Raw genomic sequence first — 24,431 nt, 5'->3', positions numbered from 1 at the left:
TACCTTTGATACCCTGTGAAAAACTTCCATTCCCTTAATCCATTTGCATAAACCCTCTGCTGCTGAGGAAGCTTTAGCCACCACTTGTGGATCAAACTCTGGATTAGTCAGGTACTCGGTCCGAATCTTCTGCATGACAGCGTCCTGGGGACCAAAAGCATTTTAGCCCATCAGATCTCACAGCTGACACTCCCAAACTGAACTGATTCATTGCCATTTCTCTACACAATGACATAACAAAGAACTATTCCATAATAATTCTTGTAGAAATCACTGCTCATTTGATTGTTTTGATCTTCCTGTCATGTTACATAATCTTTTCCTGATTTCATTCCAATCCTATCCTTACCCTTTCTAATCATGCATTTGCTGTATCTTCCATGTGGCAGCTCCATAAGCACATTACAGTCACACAGAAGCCTTAATTTACTCTGCCCCTTGTGCAAAACATACCAATTCCATTATTTGCTGTCTTCTTCTCAATACACAACTTCGGGGACACTATAAAAATTCATTTCTCCTAATGTAATACAAAATGTAATTGCTTGAGCCTACTTTTGGGGATCAGTTTTATAAAGGGCAAAGAGTATTTTATCAAGTACAAAGCATATTCAATTTCCAATTAATTCAGCAAAGGGCAAGAATCACACTCTTGGATAAAAGATCATATTTGAAAGGTTATATAGCTAGTACATTTCTGCATTTATTGTATATCTGCCAGTATAATTAACAAAATATTACTCATTTTGTCATCATTCATTCATTTAATCAAAAATAATACAATTAGAAAAAGATGTTAAGAATGGCAACAATGGACAGTCAACTACAAAAAGAAGTTTATAATGCTGAATGGTTGATCTAGTAAAACTAGCAAAAAAAGAAAAAGGCATAGGAAGGCTGGACATGGATCAAATGTCCATTGGTACCACTGAAAAACCCCAGACAACTCCCAAAACAGAATATGTGAAATGAGGCTAAAAGGACCCAGGCTCAGAAGCAACTGATTGATTTGGACAAATGATGTCTCCAAAAAGCATTTTCTCATTTGTTGTTTTTTTTTTCCCCTGCCAGAAAGTATCTGGTAAAAATTACTGAAAAAGCCTTACCGGAATGGGTGTCTCAGAACAGGCCTTCAATTCCTTTAAGAAATTAATGTTGCCAAGCATTTTCTGGCTTACACCCCAATAATCCCAAATCTACAAAACATAGTAGAAAATACTTTTTCAGGCTTTAAAACAAATACACATACAAAAAATTACAAACCTCATTTAATTAAAATTCATGGATATTTAATACTGATAATCTAGTATCTCCTTGAGATGCCAGTAAAGCAGAAGGTCTGTCAGATCAAACATTTCTTTCCAATCATACTTTCAGTCAAAAAGTAAACAGTGTTTCAGGAAAGTTATGTATTATCTATTCTCAAGAAATGTGTAAAGCAAATTAAATCTGGCACATTAAAAATTTGGAAAATAAGGAATTCTGAAAGTTTTCAGTAAAATCCTGGATGGAGGTTATAAGTACTTGCCTACTTTAATGGACTTGGGGTTATCTTGTTTATTGGATAAATGTTGGAAAGAACATGAATTACATTTTATTTTCAGACTATTGTCTGCCATTTTACCTTGCCTCCAGATCCTGAAGGATCTGCAATTCTTTCAGGTTTTTTTTCTCTTATGACACAGACAGCAGCCATGACAAGTTTGACACCAGAGGGAGGATTTTTCATTGTTTTGACAACTGCTATATCAGAAGGCTAAAATAAAAAATACATGAAGTATTATGTCTTTCTCAGCACTCAGTAGATGGACTGATAGAAAAAGAGGAATATATAACACCATTACCAATGAACATAAGTGATAACAGAGAACTTTTAGAAGGGATGATACAATGTTACCATCATGATTAACAATATCCATCACTGTCCTCTATGCAGAGGAAAAAAAATTAAATAAATGCTAATAAACTGTAAACCAATGATTAAATAAAATTATGCTTTAAAAATTTCAGGTCAGAATATTTTTGATACACTTTTGTGTCATCTCTTATTCTTCAAAATTCCTGCTTCATTTCAGAGAGTTACATAACACTTTCAAATGCTGAAATTTAGATCAGCTTGCCTTCAAAGTGTCAAGAGCACCAATTGCAGCCTCCATGACCGGCAATGCCTCTGCCAGGTCACTCTCACATTCATTTTTCAGTGCCTGAGCTTCTTCAGCTTTTGTTGTAGCAATTTCTTCATCCACTTTAACAATTTTTCTTTTTTCTTCTACTTCTGCAGATTCTACTTCTATAATCTAAAGAAAAACCATAAGTGGGCTTTATTTATATCGTGCCATGAATGATCAAATAAACTGAAATTATCTACTATAGAACTTATGGAATACTGTAAAATATAAAGGGAATATTGAAGTTTTTAATATGTTAACATCATTTCAATTTATGTTAAGGGAATAATTTCTTAGCATATTGCAACATCATCACGGAGTTTTAACAGGAGATAAAGTGATATCAGATTACTCTCAAAAAAAGCTGTTTAAAATATGTTTGAAGTTCAGGAAAAGCTCCTCATGTTTGCACATCACACTGTAACTAAAATGGATGAGCTTTTACAGGGAGTTTTAGCTTCATAGTCTGTAACACTGACTATTGAAATTTATTTTCTTTTCAGGGATAAGTCAAGCCTTTATCCAACTCCCTTTGCAGTCCTAGGGAAGTGGCATTCTGTTTTCTTAGAGGCAGAAGAGATATCACTGTATCTGTAAAAACACTTGGGAATCAGAAGCAAGTGTATAACATGTCAATTAAATCATGCATTTTTGGTGATGCTACAGTCACATACTAAATAAATATGTGTATATATTCATATACTGGAATTTTCAAAACATCCAAGATTTTTGATCCTAAGTCCCACTAAATTCCCAGGATCCCTTTCTAAATCAATCATATAATGCCTGTGCATGCAAAGACAGACCATGCAAAACTGTTCTTGTTTGTTTTGTCATATCTGGTCACATGGAAAAACTACTTCAGGTTTTCACAATGTTTGTGAATCAACTTGGGAAACCTGATTCAATCACTTTTAGCATGAAAGTTCCTCTAACATCCTTCAGCAAGGAGCTTAGGCAATGACTGTATATCCAGAGAATGTATTTTATATAAAGAATGAAATTTTATTTTTGTTCTAAGGCTATAACCATAAATAACCAGTGTCAGAATACTGGAAACCTGTGTAAACAAGGAGTGAGCTCAAAAACCTCAATTCAACTCCTACTTTCTGAAAGTCACACATCAGTGAAATAAGACACATGCTTACATTAAAAGCCACAAAGCTGTATTTGAATAAACTCTACCTTCATCATGCTTGCATTTTCCACTTTAGCCTCTTCCAGTTTGGGCTGCAGCTCAATTAATTCTATTTTCATCCTACCAACCTATGCATATACAAAAGAATCAGGTGGGATCCAGAAGGGCCAAGCACAATTTCCAGCAATTTCTTTAAGAGCTAGATTTTACCTAATGACTAATTTATGGATTGTTAATGCTACATTCAGTTTCAAATCAAAACATTCCCAAGACTTATTTTTATCTCCTACATACAATGTCTAATTCTAAGAACTATGATCACTTACAGTCACCTGTTAACCACCAAAGAAATGACAGCTCTGTTCATATGCTACTTTACAATATATGCTTAGAGATGTATGGCTTTAGCACAAGATCTGTGATTGCAGGAAAGAAAAGGCAAAATACATTTGTTAGTTTTACTGTTGAAGATTGAGCTAAACAAAATCTGAAGTAGCACTTTTGAGTGACTTCTCCAGAAAAAGACCTGCAGTTGACAAACATTTCCTAATTTCAATTCCATGTTTGTTGTAACTCACCTGTGACTCAGCAAAAGCTAGTTTATCTAGCCCATTCACATATTTCTTCTTGGCTTTCATTACACTGTCTCGTTTCTCAGTAAGAAGTCTCTGAAATGCAGCAATAAGCTCAAGATAAGAAGTAGGAGTAACATAATTATGGCGTCCCAGACTTTGCAAAAACCTATTTAAAAAGTAAAAGAGTAACTTAAATTTTGATTTATTTTTTGTTTATCACTAGCAAAGTTATGTAACTGTTTAATTGAAATTAATAATTTCAGTGATTTTATATAATTTTTATTAAGGCAAATAGTTGTGTTAACTTTTAATATATAAATGAGTAGCATTGAACTCAGTCACCTAATACTTTATGATTGTTTGCAACAGCCATAGACTGACCTTTCAGAGAGTGACAAAACTGAAGTATGAAAGTATTTACAGATGGGCACAACTGCCTGGCGCTCAGTGTCTGTCAGCTGAAGTGTTTCTAGGAACTTACTGGCCACACGTTCAAGGGCATCTTCAGGCCACGGCTGAGGGAGAAGTGAGGAAGGAAGAATTTGTAAAATCCAACTCTTAGCAGTCTTCAAATGTTAAACCAAGTTTTACCATCCAAACCAGCAGAATGAGACACACTAGTCCCAGCTGTGTCCCAAGAACAATGAACTGATAAAAGGGTTGGTTAGCTCAGGCAGCACCTATGCAATCTCTTCTGGCAGCTCCTGGTTGATCTTCTAGCCCAAAGTACACAGTAACATTCCATCCAAACAGTTCTGTGTCTATTGTCCTTTGGCAGAAAAACTAATTGACATCAGCTGGGCCAAGCTGTGCTTTACTGAGAGCAATACTGCTAACATTGATACTATTTCTCTGAGTTTTATTCTGCTATAAAACACCTACTGATGAACTCAGGATTTGTATTTGCTGGTCGTTCCTACAACGGATGACCTGCTTAATAGGCAGCCACAATTAAGATAATTTCAAAGTCACAATGAAATGGTTTCTCTAGTCCTCTAAAACATACACATTATGTAATAAAATTACAAATTTCCATCATCAAACTAAGACTATTCATACTTCAGAAACATGTAGCAATAAAATTTAACTTTATTTAGATGTAGAAATGTTGAGATCACACATCAAAGAGCTCCCAAAATATTACAGAAAAGGCTTATGCAATTTTAAAATTTTGGAAAACAAGGAGTACTTCTATAAGGAAGATAAAAGAAAATCTAATGGCACTTAGAAATATAGAGTGCTTGAGAGCTGAAGCAGATTTTGGAGGAAATAATAGAAATATTTTCCCATACCTGGAACCAATCAATAGTACAGCAGTTGATGAGCGATGGAAACTGTCGCAGACGATTGCGGAAAGCATCTCCAATTGGGCTGAATGCCACCACAATGTGGAGATTTTCTTTGCACAAGTTCACAAAAAGTGCATACAAGGCCAAGGGACTGAGTTCTTCACCTTTATCAGCAGCCTGAGCTGCTGCACGAACACCCTTAGGAATAATACATAGCATAAAAAATTTTACATAAATTCTCATTAAGCACATCTGAAGTCCTATAGCAATCCTATTAATGGTACCATCACCAGGAAATTGAACTTTTTAGTGGAAATGAAACAGGCAAAATAAAGTAGAAAACCAGAACAAGTAGTAAATACTGTCTGAGAAGAGGATTGCACTATTTATCTGTGACCCTTTCAGCATTTGAATGCGTTCCAGAAATGATCATCTGCTGCTCTGAGCAACAGAGAGTAGATCATAACAATAGAGTAAAAGAAGAATTCTTTGGAGGGAGCAAATTTAAATGAATAAAAACCAACTTTGCTCCAGCTGGCACATTGTGGATAGCTACCAAGTTCCAGCATACACCCTCTAATTATGTTCACACAAACTATAAAATTGGAAAAGAGCCATATTATTTTAATATTGCCACTATATATACCTGGTAAGAATGAAATAGTAATAGAAAAGGATCACAAGAATTATAATCTAACTTCTTTGAAAGATACATGAATTCAAGTATCAACATGCTCCATAATTTAAGGGCAAGAAAAACCAGGAGTAACATCTATAAAGTGATACAGATATTGTAACAAAGAACATTTGTGTGTGTACTAAGAACCACTTTGAAAATCGACTAGAAGCATACCCACTTAATTTAGTAAAAACATACAGAGATAGGGAGACAGCACAGCATGCAGTTCCAAATATTCTTTGCAACATGAAGTTTCCAACTTGACGTATACAAAGATTGATGTCTCTCCCTCCCAAATTGGGACTGCTATTGTGAAAATCCAAGCCTGATTTGAGTTAATTTTTTTTAAATTTGCCTGAGTACATTGCATCCTTACTTCCGAGCCTGAAGTCACAGAGCACCTTTGCCCACTATGAAATTCTGTCTAACAATGCCCTAGTGCCCCAGAGAGTTGGAGTCTATTGAGAAAGGTAGGCCATGTGTTCCAATAAAAATGTCACATCTTTGCACTTCACTGATCAATGAAAACATTATGATGCACAATCTTGTCCTACACATTTCACTACAAAAATAACCACAGCCACTGGGTATTTGTGAACAATGCAAGTTCTCTACATGCACAACTTGATGTATTTGTGAACAGAGCACTAGGTCAGAATTAAAGCTTGCAGTTGGCATAAACTACTCTATAAGTTTACTAAGTTGATTTATCTAAAGCCTCAAAAAGAAGTCACAGAATTAAGTGTAAATGTCCAAAAGCCACATTTCACACTGAACTGACCAAGTAGATTAAAAGGGAGGTGAAATTAAAGAGAGTTTCTAAAGATACCTCTATAATTTCTTGTTTTTCATCTGCTGCAAAAATATTGGGAACCTCTCCTGTGTTGAGGACACTGTCAATATCTTCTAAAAAACTTTCTTCCTTAATTTGTGCATCTGTGATGAGAAATACAGTTTTCAAGCCTTGAACTCCTGCACTCTTCAGAAGTCTCTGAAAATGCAAGACAGTAAAAAATTGTACATTCCAAAACAAAACTGTATGTTCCAAAACAAAATTGTAGGTTCCAAAACAAAATTTTTTGTTTCTTCTTTAAAATTAAGTCGAAATGTAGCCAGGTTATGAATACTCACTTTCAGATCTTCTCTCCACTCATTTGTACCGTAGGTCTTGGAAATCTCTGGTTGAAAAACACACATTCTTGCCATGAAGGCTGCCAGGCGGGTCAGAGACTGCCGCCCGCTTCCCCCCATCCCAACCAGCAGAGCATGGCCCCCAGACTGCTTCAGGATGCGGCTCAGTCGAGACAAGTGCTCCAGCATGTACCTGCAGTGGAACACACTCATCACCCAAAGGGCAGGAACACAGGGCACCTGTGCACCCATAAATCTGGGAAACAAATCAAGGACTAACATCTCAAAACAAATTTCTGAATGCAGGGTGTGGTGGGGTAGAGAGGAAGAGGGAGAAAGAGAGTGGGCATGAACCACAAAATAAAGTAAAACTTATAATTCTGAACCACAAAATAAAGTAAAACTTATGATTCTTCTATTATACAAATATCAGTGTGTAGCTAAATTACTGCAAATTGCTAGAAAGAACATGCAGAGGTAAGAACAGGAGTACTGGAAGGATAAATGTGTTAAAGGAAATGAAAACCATTAATTCTCTACTTCAAAATAGCAGTATTACCAATTTTAACTTTCTTGAAGAATAGCAATTTCAGTATCCTTTTAAAGTAACCACTGGGGGAACATGGTTTATATCAACAAACATCTCCCTTTCCTCTACCTGAGACACTGCTTTGTAACTTATATGTGGAATTGACATAGGAAGCAGTATCTGCACATTACTGAGAATCCTTGTCAAAACTCAGGCATGATTTATCTCAGAATATGAAGCAAGGCCTATAGGAGATCCCCTGCTTAAGCACAGAGCACGGGGTAATTAAAGCAGGCTGAGCAGCTATTAAAAGTAGTCTCAAAAAAACTTTCAAACATTTCAAAAAAGATAAATTCTTGTTTATTTTTATTGGTTAGAAAAATAAAAGAAACAAATTCAGATGTTATCCATGAGACAACTCTAAGGCTGCAGTCCAACAGGCTCTCCTGGCTGCTGTTCAGTGAGGTCACTGCAATATTGCTCCTACACCCAGGGAGTGGCCTTTGATCAGAGGCTGCCAGCTCTTCAAACTGAGAGCCTAGCTGTACATACAGGCTCTCAGAAATCCAGCTTGGCAAAATGACCTAGACTAAAATAAGCTGCTACTAGAACTGTCTGAAGTAACCCTCATCACCTTCAGGAAGTATCGACGTGTCAGGTTACCCTGGCAAATATGAAGAGGTGGTAATCTCTAGCAACAGGGAGGAGGAAGGAGTTTGACCTCCTAATCTCTCTCAGCTGTAGCTCTGCATGATCACAAGTTAAGGTAACAATAAGGGCCTGCAGAGTCTAAAATTTCACAGGATTAGCTGCAGCACCAGCTGGGTGCATGGCTGTGCTGCACAACAGAGCAGACAGACAGCTTTGATTGTGAACATCTCCCTCGTGGGATGCTTGTCCTTGGGGAATGAAAGTCCAGTGACATCCAACTTCACTGGTGACAGAGGCCTGGGAGAAGTACAGCACCTACCTGATTCAGTGCACAATGTTTCTGTAACAACTAAGGAAAATATTCAAAGCCCTTTAGGAGAAAAGCTTCTCATTATTTACTTTCAGGTAGAAAAAGGAGAAGCATGAAGAAAAAATCAGTATACTTCCATTCATAAAGGTGTAACACTACAAACACTATAAAGGATGCAAAAAGGAGAGGAGACATACAGAAAACCACAGTCCACAAAATTGAATATACTGAATTATCAACTACAGCTTAAAGCTCTTAATAAAACAGATCATAAACACCTGAAAACAACAAGGTTCATTCTTGTTTTCTGGGTTTGATTATATTCATCCAGACACTGCTCCACAATAACACTGAACTCCTCAATGCTTGGAATCTCAACATAAAGTCTTTCATCTCCCTCAAGGTCTGGATCCATGTAGTCACCAAAACACAGACTTCTCATGTTTTCTTCTGTTACCTATGGCAAATATTCAGCAAATTATGAAGTCAAGTTTAATATTTAGTGGATATATTTCTTATTGTAACTTTAGAAAACAAAGGAGAATTTAGACAAATACCCCAGACACAAGAATAAGCACTCCAAAATGTTTTGATTCACACTCTTCAAAATTATGCTTCCTGCATTGAGCTATACAGTTATTCTTAATTTTTCCAATAATTATTGGAAGATTCCAATAATTTGGAATTCCTGGAATTCCAATAATTCTTCGAAAAAAATTGGCTCAAATAGCCACTAACAGTCTCATAATCATGACCTTCAGATTACATCAAATTCATACATATGTATATTATGAAATGGACAATTAAGACCACAAAGTTATTTCTTCTATACATGAAAGCAACTACAAAAGTATATAAAACAAACAAACAAACAAACAAAAAAAAGAAGGCATAAAATATAACACACTGACACAGCATTTTGGATACTAAAATTTAATAACAATCACTGGATGCAGATGTACAAATTTATTTTAAGGAAAACTAGCACATTTTAAATTTAATATTTTTCAAAAAGAATACCCATGTACAACAGTTAAACCCTCCAAAAAATTTTTCATCTCTACACTTTTCTCCTTATGAAGACATTTGGCCAAATTAAACTCAAATTTTCATGTGCATTTGAATCAAAATTTAACCTATAATTAACTCTCATGTCCTAAATTTGCAATAAAAACAATTCTTTTGCAACAGGTTAAACATGATACTCACAGATGAGCTTCCTTCCTTCAGGTGTGCAAAAACTCTATCAAATACTTCTTTGAAATGCTCTTTCACAATATCTTTCACTAGATTGAACAACCAGGTTCTGTCATCATCTTCCACCAGACGGTCGTAGAAGACACGGAACACCTCGTGTACGAACAGCCGAATCATCACGTGTTTGTTCTGAACTGCACTTTTCTTAATGAGCAAACAGCCATGGATAACCCGGGAAAAGTCCCGCAGGTTGAAGGTATAATGAGATTTGGCTGGTGTGGGCAAAAGATTTTTGATGGCTTTCTTATACACCTTCAGGGAACAACAATAGAGAGCAACAAAATCAAAAAGTAACACTGACTGTACTGTTATCATGATTCCTAAATGTCTTCTGAAATGTTATTTCTCAAAAAAACCCTTTCACACTACATAATTGTAGAGACAAAGGAACTTCAGTCAACAAATTGAAGGAAATTCCCAGTAAGGTATTGGCCTCTTACCTCTAAGGTGGCAGTGACAATTTGATTTCCAATTGTGGAGAAGTCAGGAGGAAATTCATTAATCTTTAGGTAAAGAGCAACGACGGTGGAGAAGATGCGGATCATTGTTTCATCGCTGAAAGAGTTGATGCTGCAGATGTTGAAGTGCCGCAGGAACCGAGGGCTGACAGGGTTCCTCCCACCCCCTGGGGGCCCCATAGCAGCCAGCAGCTGGACATCAACAAGGGTGATTTTAGAGGTGTCCTTAAAATCATACCTTCCAAATAAAATGCCATGTCACACTTAAATACAGATATAACACATTTGTTACACCTTAGATGCATCTATATGACAGACCACCCCCTGCATGCATTAAAAAAGTATTAAAAATATATATAAACATAGTAGGCATTATGTAATATAATATATATTTCTATGTATTTTATCTTTTTAAAAACAAACAACCCCTCCTCCCCAAAATACAATAAAACAACTAGTCCTTTTACTGTGCACCAGTTAATCTCAACATATCATTTTCTGGCTGGAAAGAAAGATTATTTGTTTAAACTGCGTTCTGTAAAACCTGGTACGAAATTTTGAGTATTAAAACTGTAAAATATCAAGGTATATCTCTATTCAAGAGCAATAGATATTGGAGCAGTGCCTGGAATCACAAGAGCAGCTGTATTTGAGAAGTGCCTGGAATCACAGAATGATCCAGACTAAGGAAAACACCTGTTCCTATCTTCCAATATAAGCAAAGCCAAAAACCTCAAAAGCAGGGAAGACTTTCAACTTATTTTATTTCATGCCTATTATCATACCTGATTTCACTGTGAATTTGAAAAAAACATTTTGAGATCTTGTTTAAAAAATTTACTGATAATGAATGAGAAACATGGATAATAGGGGAAACTAACATAAGAAATAAAATCAGAAGTTTTATATAACTGCGTATATATAGATATGTACAGAAAACTGCCAACTCAATCTAAGGGGAAAGAGAAAGAAAAAGAACAAGAAACTACATTGGAGACAAAAGTTAAAATAATCAAGGTGTAAATGAATAATTTTACTTACATATACTAACTCTGCTGCTCAGCACTAGAACATTCTAAAACACTCAAAATTAATTTGATCATGAATTTACTAAACTGAGAAGTCCTTAGAGAGTAAAATACAAATTGCTTCAATTTTAAATAATGTATTTTTATATAAATTAAATTTACATTAACATTTACAAACCACTTCAAAAAGTTTTGAAAATAAAATTCAAGGGAATAAAAAAGTAACAGCAAATACATCAACAAAAATTTTCAGTTGTATTTCAAATAATTACCAAAATCCATGGTCACAGAACTGTCTTAAAAGTTCTATAGGAGGCTGTGCCCCATACTTCTCCAAAGCTGGCATATTCATATCATCTACAAAAATAATGCACTTTTTTCCCATTGGAGGGCCAAAAACTCCTTTGCGCCTCTTGTCCAGCCTGGCCATAATAATGTTCTGCAATGCAAACAGGACACTCAGAGCACAGATTCCATATTCACATCCACAATGTCCTGAGACCAAAATGCTCTGTTCTACTAACCTGAGTCTGATTGGCACTGGTCCGAGCTGAGAAATTAATGAAGAACGGGAAGAAGCGCTCCTTTTCCAAGTGGTTCATTAACTTGTCCTTGACATACACGGATTTCCCAGTCCCTGTTGGTCCCACTAGAAGCAGTGGTCTTCACAAAGAAATAAAGCACAAAGACTGCAGAAACCTAACATTGTCAACTAAAAGCAGCTAGAAGTCAAAGGTTTTACTAACTTGCCCTTCTTCTACCTCCAAAAACATTACCTGCCTAAAGAAGAAACTGAAGTGTTCTAAGACATTCATTAAACCCTCTCAGAATTTTAGTTTGCTTCCATCATCAAGAAAATGGGAGGATAAATAAACATTTTTCATTCACTCATTCTACTGGTGTTGGAGTATATGAACACACAGGGGAGGTAAATTTCTCCAGATTGGCCTTTCATTAATTCAAACTTCATAAAGCTTTCAGCCTTGGAACCTGAGGCTAGTTTTTATTTTATTCTCTTATATGATCAGACCATGACTAATATAAATTATTTTCATAGGATTAATCACAGAAAAAATCCTAAAATATGTATTTAATTGCCAAAGTAGAAAGAGGGTGCAACAATTTTTGGGCTGTCCTAAGGTCATCATCAGACTGCAAATACTAAAGTTTAGATTGTAATAAGGATTCACAAAAAAACTAAAATCAGACTTTTAGGGCAGATTTTTTTTGTTTGTAGTAAATGTCTGTTTTAAAAGGCCAAGTAAACTGAGAGTTTGATAAAAACAATGAACTCAAAGGAAAGAATAAGAGGTATTTCTACCTATGATCAAATTTCACTTCAGAAATTTGTAGTGAAGCAACTTACCTTCCATGGGTAATGAACAGGTCTAGCAAATAGGTGTAGCGAACTGTGTCCATGGTTGGGACTATCATATCTTGAATCTTCACATTTGTATCACTGTAACTAATTTGTTCAATGAATTCATTCCAGTGAGCCCAACCCACTTTGCCTTTGAGCTAGGAAGAAACACAGATGTAGAATAGATTGGTGTTACACATATGAAGGGTTTTCTCTACTACTTCACTTTTGAAAAATTAAAGTAATGGATTTTAACAAATGAATGAATATTTGATGTTTCAAAAGTTCACATATTTAGTTTGCTTTACCTCACTAACAAAGAATTAAAGTACATACCTAAACTTAGACTCCTTTGTTTTCTTAAAAACTTTGTTCAGTGAAAACAAACAAAAAAACCAAACTCAGAAAACCAAACTCATATACAGAAAACCACAACAAAAGCCCAAAAGAAAGCAGTCTATTAGGCACTATAAACAAAAATTGCTTAAAAAAGACAAACTACCTATGGGCTGAATATTCCGCTTTCCTTCTGAACAGTCCACATTATTCCTTCTAAACAAAAGCAGATTTGAATCTGCCAGCCGAGCTTGGGTTACAGAGGAAATATGCAGTGGCAGTATTACAAATATAACTGAAATGTACATCTTAGTACTTTACTAAAAATTTGGTCAGTACACTGGTATTTGTAAAAGAAATGAAAAATGTACTGTGGGATTTAATTCAACCAACACACTGCAACATCCAACAGGCTTTGTACAGTGAAAAAACCCACCTGGCTGCATTTTCCTTCTGTTAGGACTGTAAGAATGTATTTAGTGCATGCAGAAGCCAATCCTACCTGATACACGTAGTCATAGACCAAGCCTTTCTCTTCTAAGGGACACTCCCACGTTCCCAAATTCTCTGGGACAGGATTTGTTTCAGATTCCCCCGACAAAGTTTCCCTCAAGAAATTATCAAAAGTTGTCCTGCTGTCACCATCACAAATTCCACCAATGGACCAGATTATGGCAAAAGCAAAACAACCCTGCAAAGGCAGAAAGTTAGTAACTGTATCAAAAGCTGACACATTACATGGACCTTGTACAGTCTGATTAACAAACATAATTCTAAAAAATATTGTTAAGCAGGGAAATGTTAGCAATTGCTCTTGAATATCCCTGGCCTAAAAAGATTTAGAAATCTGACTGTAGACAGAGGACATAAATAATCTTACTCAAGGACAGAAAGAGAGAGAGAACAAAAAATAAAGGCCACTGACTACAGCAGTATGTCAGATGACAAAGCCTGAGAAGAGTTCTAATGACAAACCAGGATCTAGGAATTTTGTAATTTATTTTTAAATAACTACTTTCACATTCTCCTCTCTTCAATTTTTCATAAGAATAAACACATAAGGTCAGACAGAGGATCCAACTAACATAACTGTCAGAAAACCCTCTTACATAGAAATTTTTGCTCAAACAAATAAGCCAATCAGTGTTGCATAAATATTTATTTCCTTTAAGAGAAAGAAGACTCTTTGATTTAGCTAACTTCTTGGTTACTTAAAAAGTACATTTAATAAAAGCACTATCCTATTTAATTGGAAAAAAGAGTAACATTTTTAATCATATTTGTCACTTGTAAGACTTCCATCTCATCTGGGTACCTCCAGAGTATGGGCAGAGAGAGCAAGAAGGTAGTAGAATTGTTTCACATGTCTCTTATTCACAAATTAAAGTTACTTAGATTAATAAAATTGTTTTGAAAACCAGCATATTAGAGAAACAAATACACATTTCTTTCCATGTTAAAAAACCAACCATAATCCAGGCACGGATGCTTTTGTTGGTGGGATCTTCTTCCACAGCTGGACAAATCAACATTTCAAAAATCCGTGTGAGAGCTACTACAACATTGATCTCACTCGTGGGTACCAGCTCCTAAGAGATTCAAAAGGTTGGATGTCATACTTTACATTCTTTTAGTTAATTTATATTTTGGAGATAAAATACTAAAACAATTAGATCACTGGCTAATTTTAAACACACACTAGAAGGCAAGGTTTACACTGACTTTTACTCAGAAGATCATTTGCCTTCCTCAGTCATTGAAATGCCAAGACCTTTAGCTTGTCAAGTATGTTCATGGCTACCATGTGAACACTGCAATTAAACACCCTAAAGCAAAACAAAACCCACAGAAGTAACTACAGCAAAACATGAGCAAAATTCTGAGCATGTCACACTGAGCTTGCAAGGAACTACACATTTCCTCTAAAACTTAAAAAAAGTATTTCCTTAAGCAACATGAGATATTTAAAGAAAGAAAATGTACAAAATTCTCTTGGGAAGACTTTTTAGTCAGTGTTTTAAATACTTTAAAATACTTATTTTAATACTTTACTTTTTAAAATAAGAAGATGAAAACTATGATCAGGTTTCAAGCCTTAGCTGACATTCTCATTTCAACTCTTCACGCTGGTCCCAAGAGCCACATATTCATTCTAATTGTGCTTGTCATGAGAGAACAGTCACCTCCCACCACGGGTAACAGAATGGAAATGGCCACTAACTACTGCAGGAAAAAATGACAAAAAATACCTTGCACTGTCTCTGACGGATTCTTAATGCTGGTGGTACCAACCAATCAAAAAGTCCCTGCAGAAGACCTTGATGTTCCTCTGAATTCAGAGGTTCAGGCAGTTTATTCAGCCAAGAGGTAACAATTGGTCTCCAGCCCAGCTGAGAGGGTTCCAAATAAATCATGCCACAACGACTGACTGTAGCAGGCTAAGGAAAAACAGTCAACTCATTTTATTGTGCATTGAATAGACTAAATTTTGTTTTATATTTTCATTAAATACAAAACTTACTGATGCCTGGGAAAGATCCATAGTTTCAAAAATTAGAGTCATCTGAGGGGACATTTGGATGACTTCCCCACTCATCAAACAAAGCTTGAAAGATAAAAAAGATGCAAAATCATTTAAAAAAATTGGTATTAAATTACACTTCCTATCACAGGGGAGTTCTAAATGAAAATTGGCAAAACCAAGTAAAATCAAAGGCAAGGTCAACTACATAAAATGTTTAACTACTTGTATCAATAGATTCTTATCAAGTTTTTGCTAAATTCTTCACTTAAACCATAGTACTCCAGAGTAACCTACCAGTAGGTTCATTACAATCAGTCTTGCATTTGACAAGAAGAAAGGACAGAAGATATGTTCAGCTCTTATTGCTAATACTGAAGCATCCCAGCTGGAGACACATTACCCTTTTGTCCTAAAGTAGGGACTCAAACTCCAGTTTGAGTATTTTGACACATTATCATACAGAACTTAAAAGTTCAAATGTTGTGTCTAATTTGTCTATTTGCTTTGGGATTCCTGGGGCCCATTTACAAAAGCGGTGATACAATTTTGACTTCAGAAGCCATTATTTTGAAAATGCAACCCTTTGTATCTTGAGATTGTCTTGAAATATGGGTGTCTAAGCTCATGCAGTCTTAGAAATAATGGGGTTTATAATATAGAATTAATCGTAATTTCTGACATTTAAATTTCAAAAATTTATGTTAGAAAATCACACTATGACATTAAGGAAACATTACATAATTCATGTCTTTCAGCAATGAATTGATATTGTGACTATGATTCCAATACAAACAAACAAGACAAAAAAAAAATCCAACCAAAAACTACAAAATAGAAAATCTCACAACTTGTCACCAACACCATCTTTGCACTTGCTCTTCTCAGAAGTCAAGCACTGCAGTTTGTATTTGTGGTTTTATACACAGAAGAATATTTTCAGAATATCCCATCATTTTCTTCAGGCATTTTTCCCTGCCTGCTACCTTTTTGTTGTCATCCAGGACCGTGTTCATGCTCTCTATCCACAGCGTATCGATGGGGCCATCGAAGATGACCCATTTGCGCTCGGGGCTCTCGGCCAGTGCGAATTCCCTGAAGGTCGTAGCGACGACCCCGTCTGTCCACTGGTAATGGGGAGGGACACAAAACCCAGAGTTCACCTGACTGCCAGCCACAGAAACCCTTCCCTTGGCTTTCCATGAACCCTCACTTTTAACTGGTCTCCTCTTGCGCTGCAGAGAGCAGCATCTAACTTTGGGGTTTCACCAAGGGTCTTAAAACAACAGCAAATATATAAAAAAATAAAAAATTCCACTTGAAAAAATACTGTAAGGAAAAGGACCAGCAATTCAGCAATTCAATTTCCTGAAACTTAGAAATGCTTTTGCCCTGTCTTGCACCTGCTTCTCCCCAGAATCACCCTAATTCTCTCCAGAGTCACTATTTCACATTTACTGCTTCATATTGCTCCTCCTCCAAACCTAAGTTTTACACTTGGGAACCCATGAGTTCATAGATTTTTCTAGAGAGTTTTTGCATTATTTTGATTATACTGGTTAAGAATAGACAGAAAAATGAATACAATTATGTTTGATTTGATTTCCTAGCATGGATGCAACTATAAGAGGACAATGACCTTCAAAATGGTATTGCTTTTTTTATTTTTGCATGTTTAAACCCATGTAACTGCATACACACACGGTACTGCATTTTTTACATCCTAATTAAAAACAGGCCACAAAAGTATTAGTTAAAATAAAATTTACAATTGCGTTCTCATCTGTGTTTAAAATCATAAAATTATGAATTCAAGAGTTTACTATCCATAATAATGGAAACATCATTTACAAGAAACATTACTTTTTAAATATGCATTACCTCATGGGATATCAGATCAAACTGCCCAAAAAGCTGGCCCATAGTGATTGATTTTGGATTTACAGTTCTATAAATGACTTTTTCTTCTTCACCATAACCACGTTCTTTCATCAGAGACAGAGTATCTGCCAACACATGTAGAACTTTGGTCTTCCCAGAAAATGGCTCCCCCACCAGCATGAAGCTGTTAGATGGAAAAAAATTCCTACTATTAATAAATCTGTCTTGGAATTTGGACTTTCACAGATCACATGAAGGCCAACAGTATCAAACATATGCTTAAAGTTAATTTTCACCTAATTTTCAAAAAGTGAAGCAAATAAATTTTCTTTGAACATAAAAAACATCTTTTCCACAAACTCACTTTATTTGCACATGCAAATACGATTGCACAATCTTACAGAGAAGATTAATTGATGAGCTGAATATTAACCATCATATAGCTCATATCATATTATATATATATTTCCTCCAGTTGCTATTCTGTAATAAAAGCTAGGAATAAAATGGCACAGATCTGACAACTAATATTTTAATAGAAATAAGCTTTTACAGTCCTAAGTTTTCACCATAGTGACATCAGCACCTAAAATCATTATACATGTGCAAGTGCTTCTGAAATCAGGAAGAGTACAATTCCTCAGACATACATCCACAAGAATTTTGGGACATGCAAAAGCAGTATCAGTAATCAGCTGTTCTAAAGCTGATTGGAACAAAGAGGAATATTATGCCACCCTCAAAATCTTCTATAACTTCATATAAATGACTGCTACAGTATAAGTCAGAATTACAAAAGATAGTGCAGTGATGAGAACCTTACCCATGTCTAACAATCATCATTTCATATGTCTGTATCATTTTCTGCATAAAAGTTTGTACAGGTTGGACATTATGTTGAGTGCAACATTCATTGGCACATTCCAGAAAATCCTAAAATCCAAACAAATCATAATCTTATTCCTGCTACAATTTAAATTATTGTCCTGCACGACACTAGAAGAGTTTATGCTCATCAGAAAGGGTTTCAAATTAATTAATAACTAAAATTGTATTAGTCAGAATATAGCAAACCTCCTGGAGGAAAAAATTCCCACTTCTGTACTTCATGTGCTAGAACAGAATTTAACTACAATTTTTATCTTGAGGAGAAGGCATATCACTCTCAGGAAACCAGCAGTGTGCTTCAGAATCAAACACTTTTTTCAAGATCATAATATTTACTGAAAACTTAAAAGTTAATCGAATTTGGTTTTTCCAACATACTCATCCTTTCCAATCATTCTCCTTCAAAGATTGCTTCAAGTGTTGCTAACAACAAAGTACAAGCACCAACCTTTATCTCACTTAATTGTGTCCAATAATTAGGAAAGAAAACAGAAAGCCTAAAACTTGGTAAATGTGCAAATCAGTTCCCAATCTGTAATGCACAACTCTTCCGAACGTAAGGGAACTCAGATGTGGATTAGATTCAGCACAGATAAAAGAATTTCCTTTGCTACAAACTTTCATTACAACATTCAGCAATTTTGCTCATCTTGAAACACCTCACTGCATCAATTGCACCTGATTACAAAGCAAATCACCACAGAACAATCAACAATGGCCATTACCAAGGAAAAATTAGAAGAGTACTTACATTGTAGTCTGCCTCAGGAAGCTCGATTCCAGGAAATAAATCACTGGTTATACCCATGAACAGAGGTATATCATGTGACAAAAATTTGGGCTCATTCACATCTTTGATTGATCTAAGAAGCTAGAGGAAACAAATATGCATTTTGCCATTCTTATTAAGAGACAGAGCACAAGGTGTTCAGTAATTAAGATAACCTGGTATGTAACAAACATGAATTCATTAAATGGGGCCTTTGATAAGAACACCAACCATGCAATCATCAGAACAGCCCAGGAAAATGCAGCATGTATTTTATTATCTTAATTTCACAAACTACAAAACATGGATCAGTGATGAGACAAGATATGCTGGAACTGCCTTCAGACCTTAGAACTGCATATATCTATGAAACTCCTTAAACAAATATTCCCTCAGGAACTCACCAATATATCTTCATCTTCTGTTGGAAATTTTAACTTTAGATTGCCTGCAGCCACCAGCACAGCTTTGACTGCCCGCATGCCATAGTCGTAGTGATACTGAGAGGAAAGCTGCTCTGAACAAAGCCTGTAGGTCATGACTATCTTCACTGACAGGGACTTAGCATTCAAAAATCCATAGGAATAGAGGGAAATTTCTGCTATCAGAGCATAGTTTGGAACCATCATGGCTACCGTTCGGAAAAGAACCTGGAATACATACCCAAAGAAATATCTTCATATAATTAATTTAGAAATGGAAAGCAATGCAGAACTTTTACATTATTTATCCCACCACAAAACAGTATTATCAATATTTGCAGTTAAGACTCCCTAGGAATTTAATCTGAGCTACCACCAATATCCATCTTAATGTACAATGAGGAAAGATATTAATATTAAGAAATATTAAGAAAAGACACCATGTCTCCAGCACTTTTCCCTCAGCACTGTCTCAAGAATGCAATTTGCCCCTTGCACAGATACATCCAGCAGAAAGGAAGGGAAATGTGGTCCATGGCAGGTGAGAGAATGCACTTTCTTTCAGCAATCTGCAGTTGGTGTGCTCCTCATGCTGCACTATCTCTGCTTTCAGTTAGCAAAGCTTCTTCATGAAAACAGCTCACCTGGACAAAACTATCATCACAAAGGTCACAGATGCATCTCATTATTTTACCTTCAGATTATCTGGAAGTTCAGAACGTCCTGCATAACCTGGATTCATAGTAATTGCTATAAAACAGTTGGGGTTAAGCTTCAGCTCAGTTCCTTCAAAATTAAATGTTTCTAGCTTCATCTGTATGGCTCTTTGGATGCACAGGATCTGCTGTGCCACTACAGACAGCACTTCCAGTTCAATGCGATTGAATTCATCAAAACATGCCCAGGCACCTGATGAAGCCAAACCCTTGAAAAACTGCAAATGAAGAAAGAAATCAATAATATTGCTAACAGAAAAGTTTCAAAAGAAACTAAGAATATAATGTAGGAAGTTTAATAGATTAAAAAATACAATTGCAATACTAATGCTTAAACCTCTTTAGATCATAGATCAGTGATGTACTGAAGAACAAAGTTTTTGACTCTAAAGCAAGCTAAATCATAAGATCCCAACCCCATGAACTCTTGTTTGTTTCATGTTTTAATTAGAAACTTAATAGGCCTTCATAAAGCACAGAAAATGAAACATGTAGAAAACAGCATATAGCATCCAAGGGCAGCAGACCACAGGACCACATTTATTTGTGTCTGCAAAACAGGGACCCTGAAATTTTCATGCTAAAAATAAAATACAACATATATTTATTTTCTGTTTACCTTTCCCATTGCCAGGTAGTCAAGGCCATCAGAGCAGTTAAAGACAACACACTGAACAGCAAGAGCCTTAGCCAAATCTTTGGTGGTCTCTGTTTTACCTGTTCCTGCTGGACCCTCTGGGGCTCCACCAAGGTTTAAATAAAAGGCTCCAATCTAAAGCACAGAAATAGTTTATGGAAATTATTTGTATGAAATTCTTCTGAATGAAAATGGAAAAATTAAATTGCATTTGATAGTTTCATGCACTTATTTTATCTAAGATAAAAGGTATGGTTTTCCTAATTAAAAAGAATCTGAAATGTACTCACAGCTGGGAAAAAGAGGCAAGAGAATTTAATTTTGACCCTAACAGAGGGTTTAGCTTTATAATCATCAAGACCATGATTGGTTACTCAGTCTTTATTATACCCAATCTTTCAGTTCTTGTTTAGATACACCTTTCAAATTAAATTTGTTGCAGTTGCTTGTTGCTACTCTTTTCTCTCCATCTGTCCTTTAATATATTTTTTTCCTCTTTTCTTTTTCTTTCCCACACCATCCCCCTTTGATGTATGTGCCTTCACTGACTATTCAATATTCTTTTCTATATTCCATTGAAGTAGGAGGAAATCTGACAGAAAATAAAAGTTGCAGACTTTAGGCAAACAGTCCAATCCACAGTCCAATACAGATGTGGCCAGTTACAGGGCCACATCTGTATTGACTGACAGATTCTGGGAATACTTTATTAAGATCTTGGAGCGCAAAGGACAAGACATCTATTTGTTAGAATGCCATGCTTCCACCTGCTGTGCTCTGATTCAAGGCTTGTGAGCCTAAAACCAAAAGAGACTACCAGCTGCATCACAATCTCACACCAACATCCCGTGATGTTTTGACAAACAGATACCAAGCATCAGCTACAGCCACACCACGTGTGCCTAGCAAAACCTGAAATCATACTCCAGCAAAGAGACTGCAGTAACTGATAATGAGAAAAACGGTATCTGAGATGACTTTGGTAACTTTCAGTTGTCAGGTTAGCTGAGGATAAAAGAGTACAATAATAAACACCTCTGCCAAGAGCAGGGTACTAAAAAGTGGCCAAACTTGTACTAGTCTTAGGAACAGTGTGATCACAATATTGTCTTTTTTTCCTGTGTGTTTTAAAAAAGCAAAACCACGACAGAAGAACACACTAATGCTTTAGTCAGGCTGGTGCACTGTCCAGATGTGTGGTTTTGAGTGATTTTCATGTTGAACATTCTGCAGAAATTACCAACCTCATTCTAGCAGAAATAGCAGAGTGTGACAAGAGCCCTAAGCCCTAAAAGCGTGGCTGCACTGAGCAGTGTGAGCAGTAGCAGAGCACAGTCAGTACAGCTTGCAGTGTCCCAGGAGGAGCTCGTACCAGGGTGCGGTAGCACCTGTCTGTGAGGGGAGTGATCACCAGGCGGGGCGAGTTGCCCAGGTACTCGTAGGCGTATTTCACATTGCAGTTAATGATGCACACGCGAACGTTCTCGTTCTGCCAATAATAGCGCAGCTGGGCAAGCCACTGAAAGTCTGTTTCATTCTGCACACCTGACAAACAGAGTTGACAGCAATCATAAAAGATGTTGTAGATAGCTGGATTTTCTATTATGGTTAAATTTAAAACAGCTTTGAAATTATTAATGTTGATGTTTGTAGCCAAATACTCACAAATCCATCTTAGTGTTGTACTGTTTTAGGCAGTAAAATCTGACTGGTTAATGATTTTTCATTAACTGTGTATTAAGAAAAACATCTTCAAATATAATTACCACTTCCAATCATTTCCTTGATGACATCTCTAGCATGAACATCAAGAGTAACCAAGGCACCCAATGTAATCCTTGTTTGCTTTGACAGTTTTCCTCTCACCAGCTCTACAATATCATTAAGTTGAAGCTGAAGTGTATCATAATACCCCTTTAAGCCCTAGGAGACAAAAAGTAAATTTGAGACTAGTTATATCACAGTTTCAAGTGTTGCAGACTTCTACATGTTGACTAGATATCTTAACAGAGGTTGCTTATTAAGCTCCTATTTATATTGTCATGGTTTTTCATAAAATTCTCTCTTACCCACAGTTATTAATTTATGTTGCAAAGCTACATTTTAAACTACGATTGTTCTAAATAAGAATATTTAAGTACTTGAATGAAAGGTATAAATCACTGTACATAAATTCATGTATGTCAAACACAAACACTCAAAATTTTTAAAATTTTATTTTAATTGTAAAAAGCTATTTGATTAAGCAAAATACACCAGCTGAAATGAAACACTAAGAAAGATTTTTTCCAAATTATGCATTACACAGTACCTTGGGCCCCTGGAGAAGAACTTCATGTACCTCACTTGTCCAGTACATTTGAGACACACACAGCACTACTTGGCCAGGCCACTCCAGAACCCAGCGCTTTCTCTCAGTCTCTAGATAAGCCTGAAAGAGTTACATACATCACACAAACACAGTGGCTGGGAATAAATACAGCAATGTAATACAGACGTTTATAAGGTAATCCTGTTAATATTCCTTGCTGAAGAATACTATTTTCCTATTTGCAATGTCCAAGTGGAGCTTTAAATGCTCTTTTCCCCTTAGGTTCACAATTTTTTACCCAATAATTTTAAATATTCTTAGAATTATCTTTCCATATTACAGAAATATTTACAACTTGTTAACTTCATACAAAGAAATATTTTCTGTCTAACAATTTCCTTTTAGGAGGAAGCAAGCATATTACAAGTGTTCTATTTCTAATTCATAAGAAACCTGAACTATTACATTGGATGATATATCCTGTAAAATAGTACTGCTGTGAAACTTTTAGAAGAATTTGTATCCAGTATTGTAAGAAAACTACTTGCATCTTATTCAAACTAAACTCTAATGTATATCACTGGCCTATTAAATACATGCCATGTTAACTTGGTCCTGGCCACATGACTTCAGCAACTCCTGTGTTGAGAAAGAATTTTAGAAAGCCAAGAGACAGCCACAAAACAAAGATAGGTGCTACAGTTCTTAAATTATCATAAACCCCATACCATTCTTGATCTGGCAATTACATCACGTACAGTCTTCAGCATAACATCTTCTACTTGAATTAACCACTTCTCCACTGCACCTCGAGCTTCAGAAGTAGAAATGTTTGAAACCAGTGTCACACGCTCCCCTTCAGAGCTACACATTCCTTTAATATCCAAATTGCGAAGGAAGTCCAGCTTAGCAATGCCTTCAAAACACTTCTTCAAGTGAGGCTGAACTCTGAGAGGATCCTTAGTCTCTGACAGGATCTCCAACATTTCATCATTAGACAAGAAAAAGAAGCTAAAAAATTAGAAAAAATATACAACTGCATTATCAAGCTATTTTTAAGACTGATCTTATTCCCAACAAGAAAGGCCCATTCAGAATCTGTGGGTTTTAAATAACCAAAGCTCATCATACCGGGGAAAGAAAAGACGCTTTTTTTCAAGGTAAGCATTAAGCCCTTTCATGATTTTGTCAAGAAGTTCATTACAGTTCCGAAGCTTCTCTGTTAATCCTTCAAAAGAAGTAGCAGCAAGAACCTGTAACAACAGGTTACATGTGCAAACTGTCAGCTATAAATGAAATATTTCAAACAGAAATTACTCAAATAAGGAGCAACATAACTTTTTATTCTTGAAAGCCTAGGGAACTGAAATCATAGTT

The 24,431-nt window shown here is 35.9% G+C and overlaps 1 protein-coding gene across 1 annotated transcript in view; it reads right to left on the bottom strand.

Moving 5' to 3' along the window:
* DNAH12 (dynein axonemal heavy chain 12) overlaps positions 1 to 24,431 on the bottom strand; it is a 59,336-nt gene that overhangs the window by 17,838 nt on the left and 17,067 nt on the right. The window contains exons 21-52 of the mRNA XM_071439747.1: positions 24,186 to 24,307; positions 23,783 to 24,065; positions 23,055 to 23,174; positions 22,510 to 22,666; positions 22,116 to 22,288; positions 20,726 to 20,878; positions 20,085 to 20,324; positions 19,373 to 19,618; positions 18,951 to 19,070; positions 18,135 to 18,244; positions 17,312 to 17,495; positions 16,417 to 16,557; positions 15,431 to 15,514; positions 15,159 to 15,347; positions 14,379 to 14,498; positions 13,412 to 13,600; positions 12,580 to 12,731; positions 11,738 to 11,876; positions 11,486 to 11,652; positions 10,168 to 10,423; positions 9,680 to 9,979; positions 8,749 to 8,927; positions 6,981 to 7,173; positions 6,679 to 6,840; positions 5,174 to 5,368; positions 4,263 to 4,396; positions 3,885 to 4,047; positions 3,354 to 3,434; positions 2,121 to 2,297; positions 1,625 to 1,756; positions 1,107 to 1,196; positions 4 to 144 (exon numbers count right to left, since the gene is read on the bottom strand). Coding sequence (XP_071295848.1) covers positions 4 to 144; positions 1,107 to 1,196; positions 1,625 to 1,756; positions 2,121 to 2,297; positions 3,354 to 3,434; positions 3,885 to 4,047; positions 4,263 to 4,396; positions 5,174 to 5,368; positions 6,679 to 6,840; positions 6,981 to 7,173; positions 8,749 to 8,927; positions 9,680 to 9,979; positions 10,168 to 10,423; positions 11,486 to 11,652; positions 11,738 to 11,876; positions 12,580 to 12,731; positions 13,412 to 13,600; positions 14,379 to 14,498; positions 15,159 to 15,347; positions 15,431 to 15,514; positions 16,417 to 16,557; positions 17,312 to 17,495; positions 18,135 to 18,244; positions 18,951 to 19,070; positions 19,373 to 19,618; positions 20,085 to 20,324; positions 20,726 to 20,878; positions 22,116 to 22,288; positions 22,510 to 22,666; positions 23,055 to 23,174; positions 23,783 to 24,065; positions 24,186 to 24,307 — 5,292 coding nt within the window. The remainder of the gene's footprint in view (positions 1 to 3; positions 145 to 1,106; positions 1,197 to 1,624; positions 1,757 to 2,120; positions 2,298 to 3,353; positions 3,435 to 3,884; positions 4,048 to 4,262; positions 4,397 to 5,173; positions 5,369 to 6,678; positions 6,841 to 6,980; positions 7,174 to 8,748; positions 8,928 to 9,679; positions 9,980 to 10,167; positions 10,424 to 11,485; positions 11,653 to 11,737; positions 11,877 to 12,579; positions 12,732 to 13,411; positions 13,601 to 14,378; positions 14,499 to 15,158; positions 15,348 to 15,430; positions 15,515 to 16,416; positions 16,558 to 17,311; positions 17,496 to 18,134; positions 18,245 to 18,950; positions 19,071 to 19,372; positions 19,619 to 20,084; positions 20,325 to 20,725; positions 20,879 to 22,115; positions 22,289 to 22,509; positions 22,667 to 23,054; positions 23,175 to 23,782; positions 24,066 to 24,185; positions 24,308 to 24,431) is intronic.

Source organism: Agelaius tricolor, unplaced genomic scaffold (assembly GCF_023055355.1).
Source record: "Agelaius tricolor isolate 1412-34295 unplaced genomic scaffold, bAgeTri1.0.p SCAF_14, whole genome shotgun sequence".
Taxonomy (NCBI): Eukaryota; Metazoa; Chordata; class Aves; order Passeriformes; family Icteridae; genus Agelaius; species Agelaius tricolor.
Note: the sequence above shows the minus strand (reverse complement) of the source record. Positions and strands in the feature narration are given on the sequence as shown.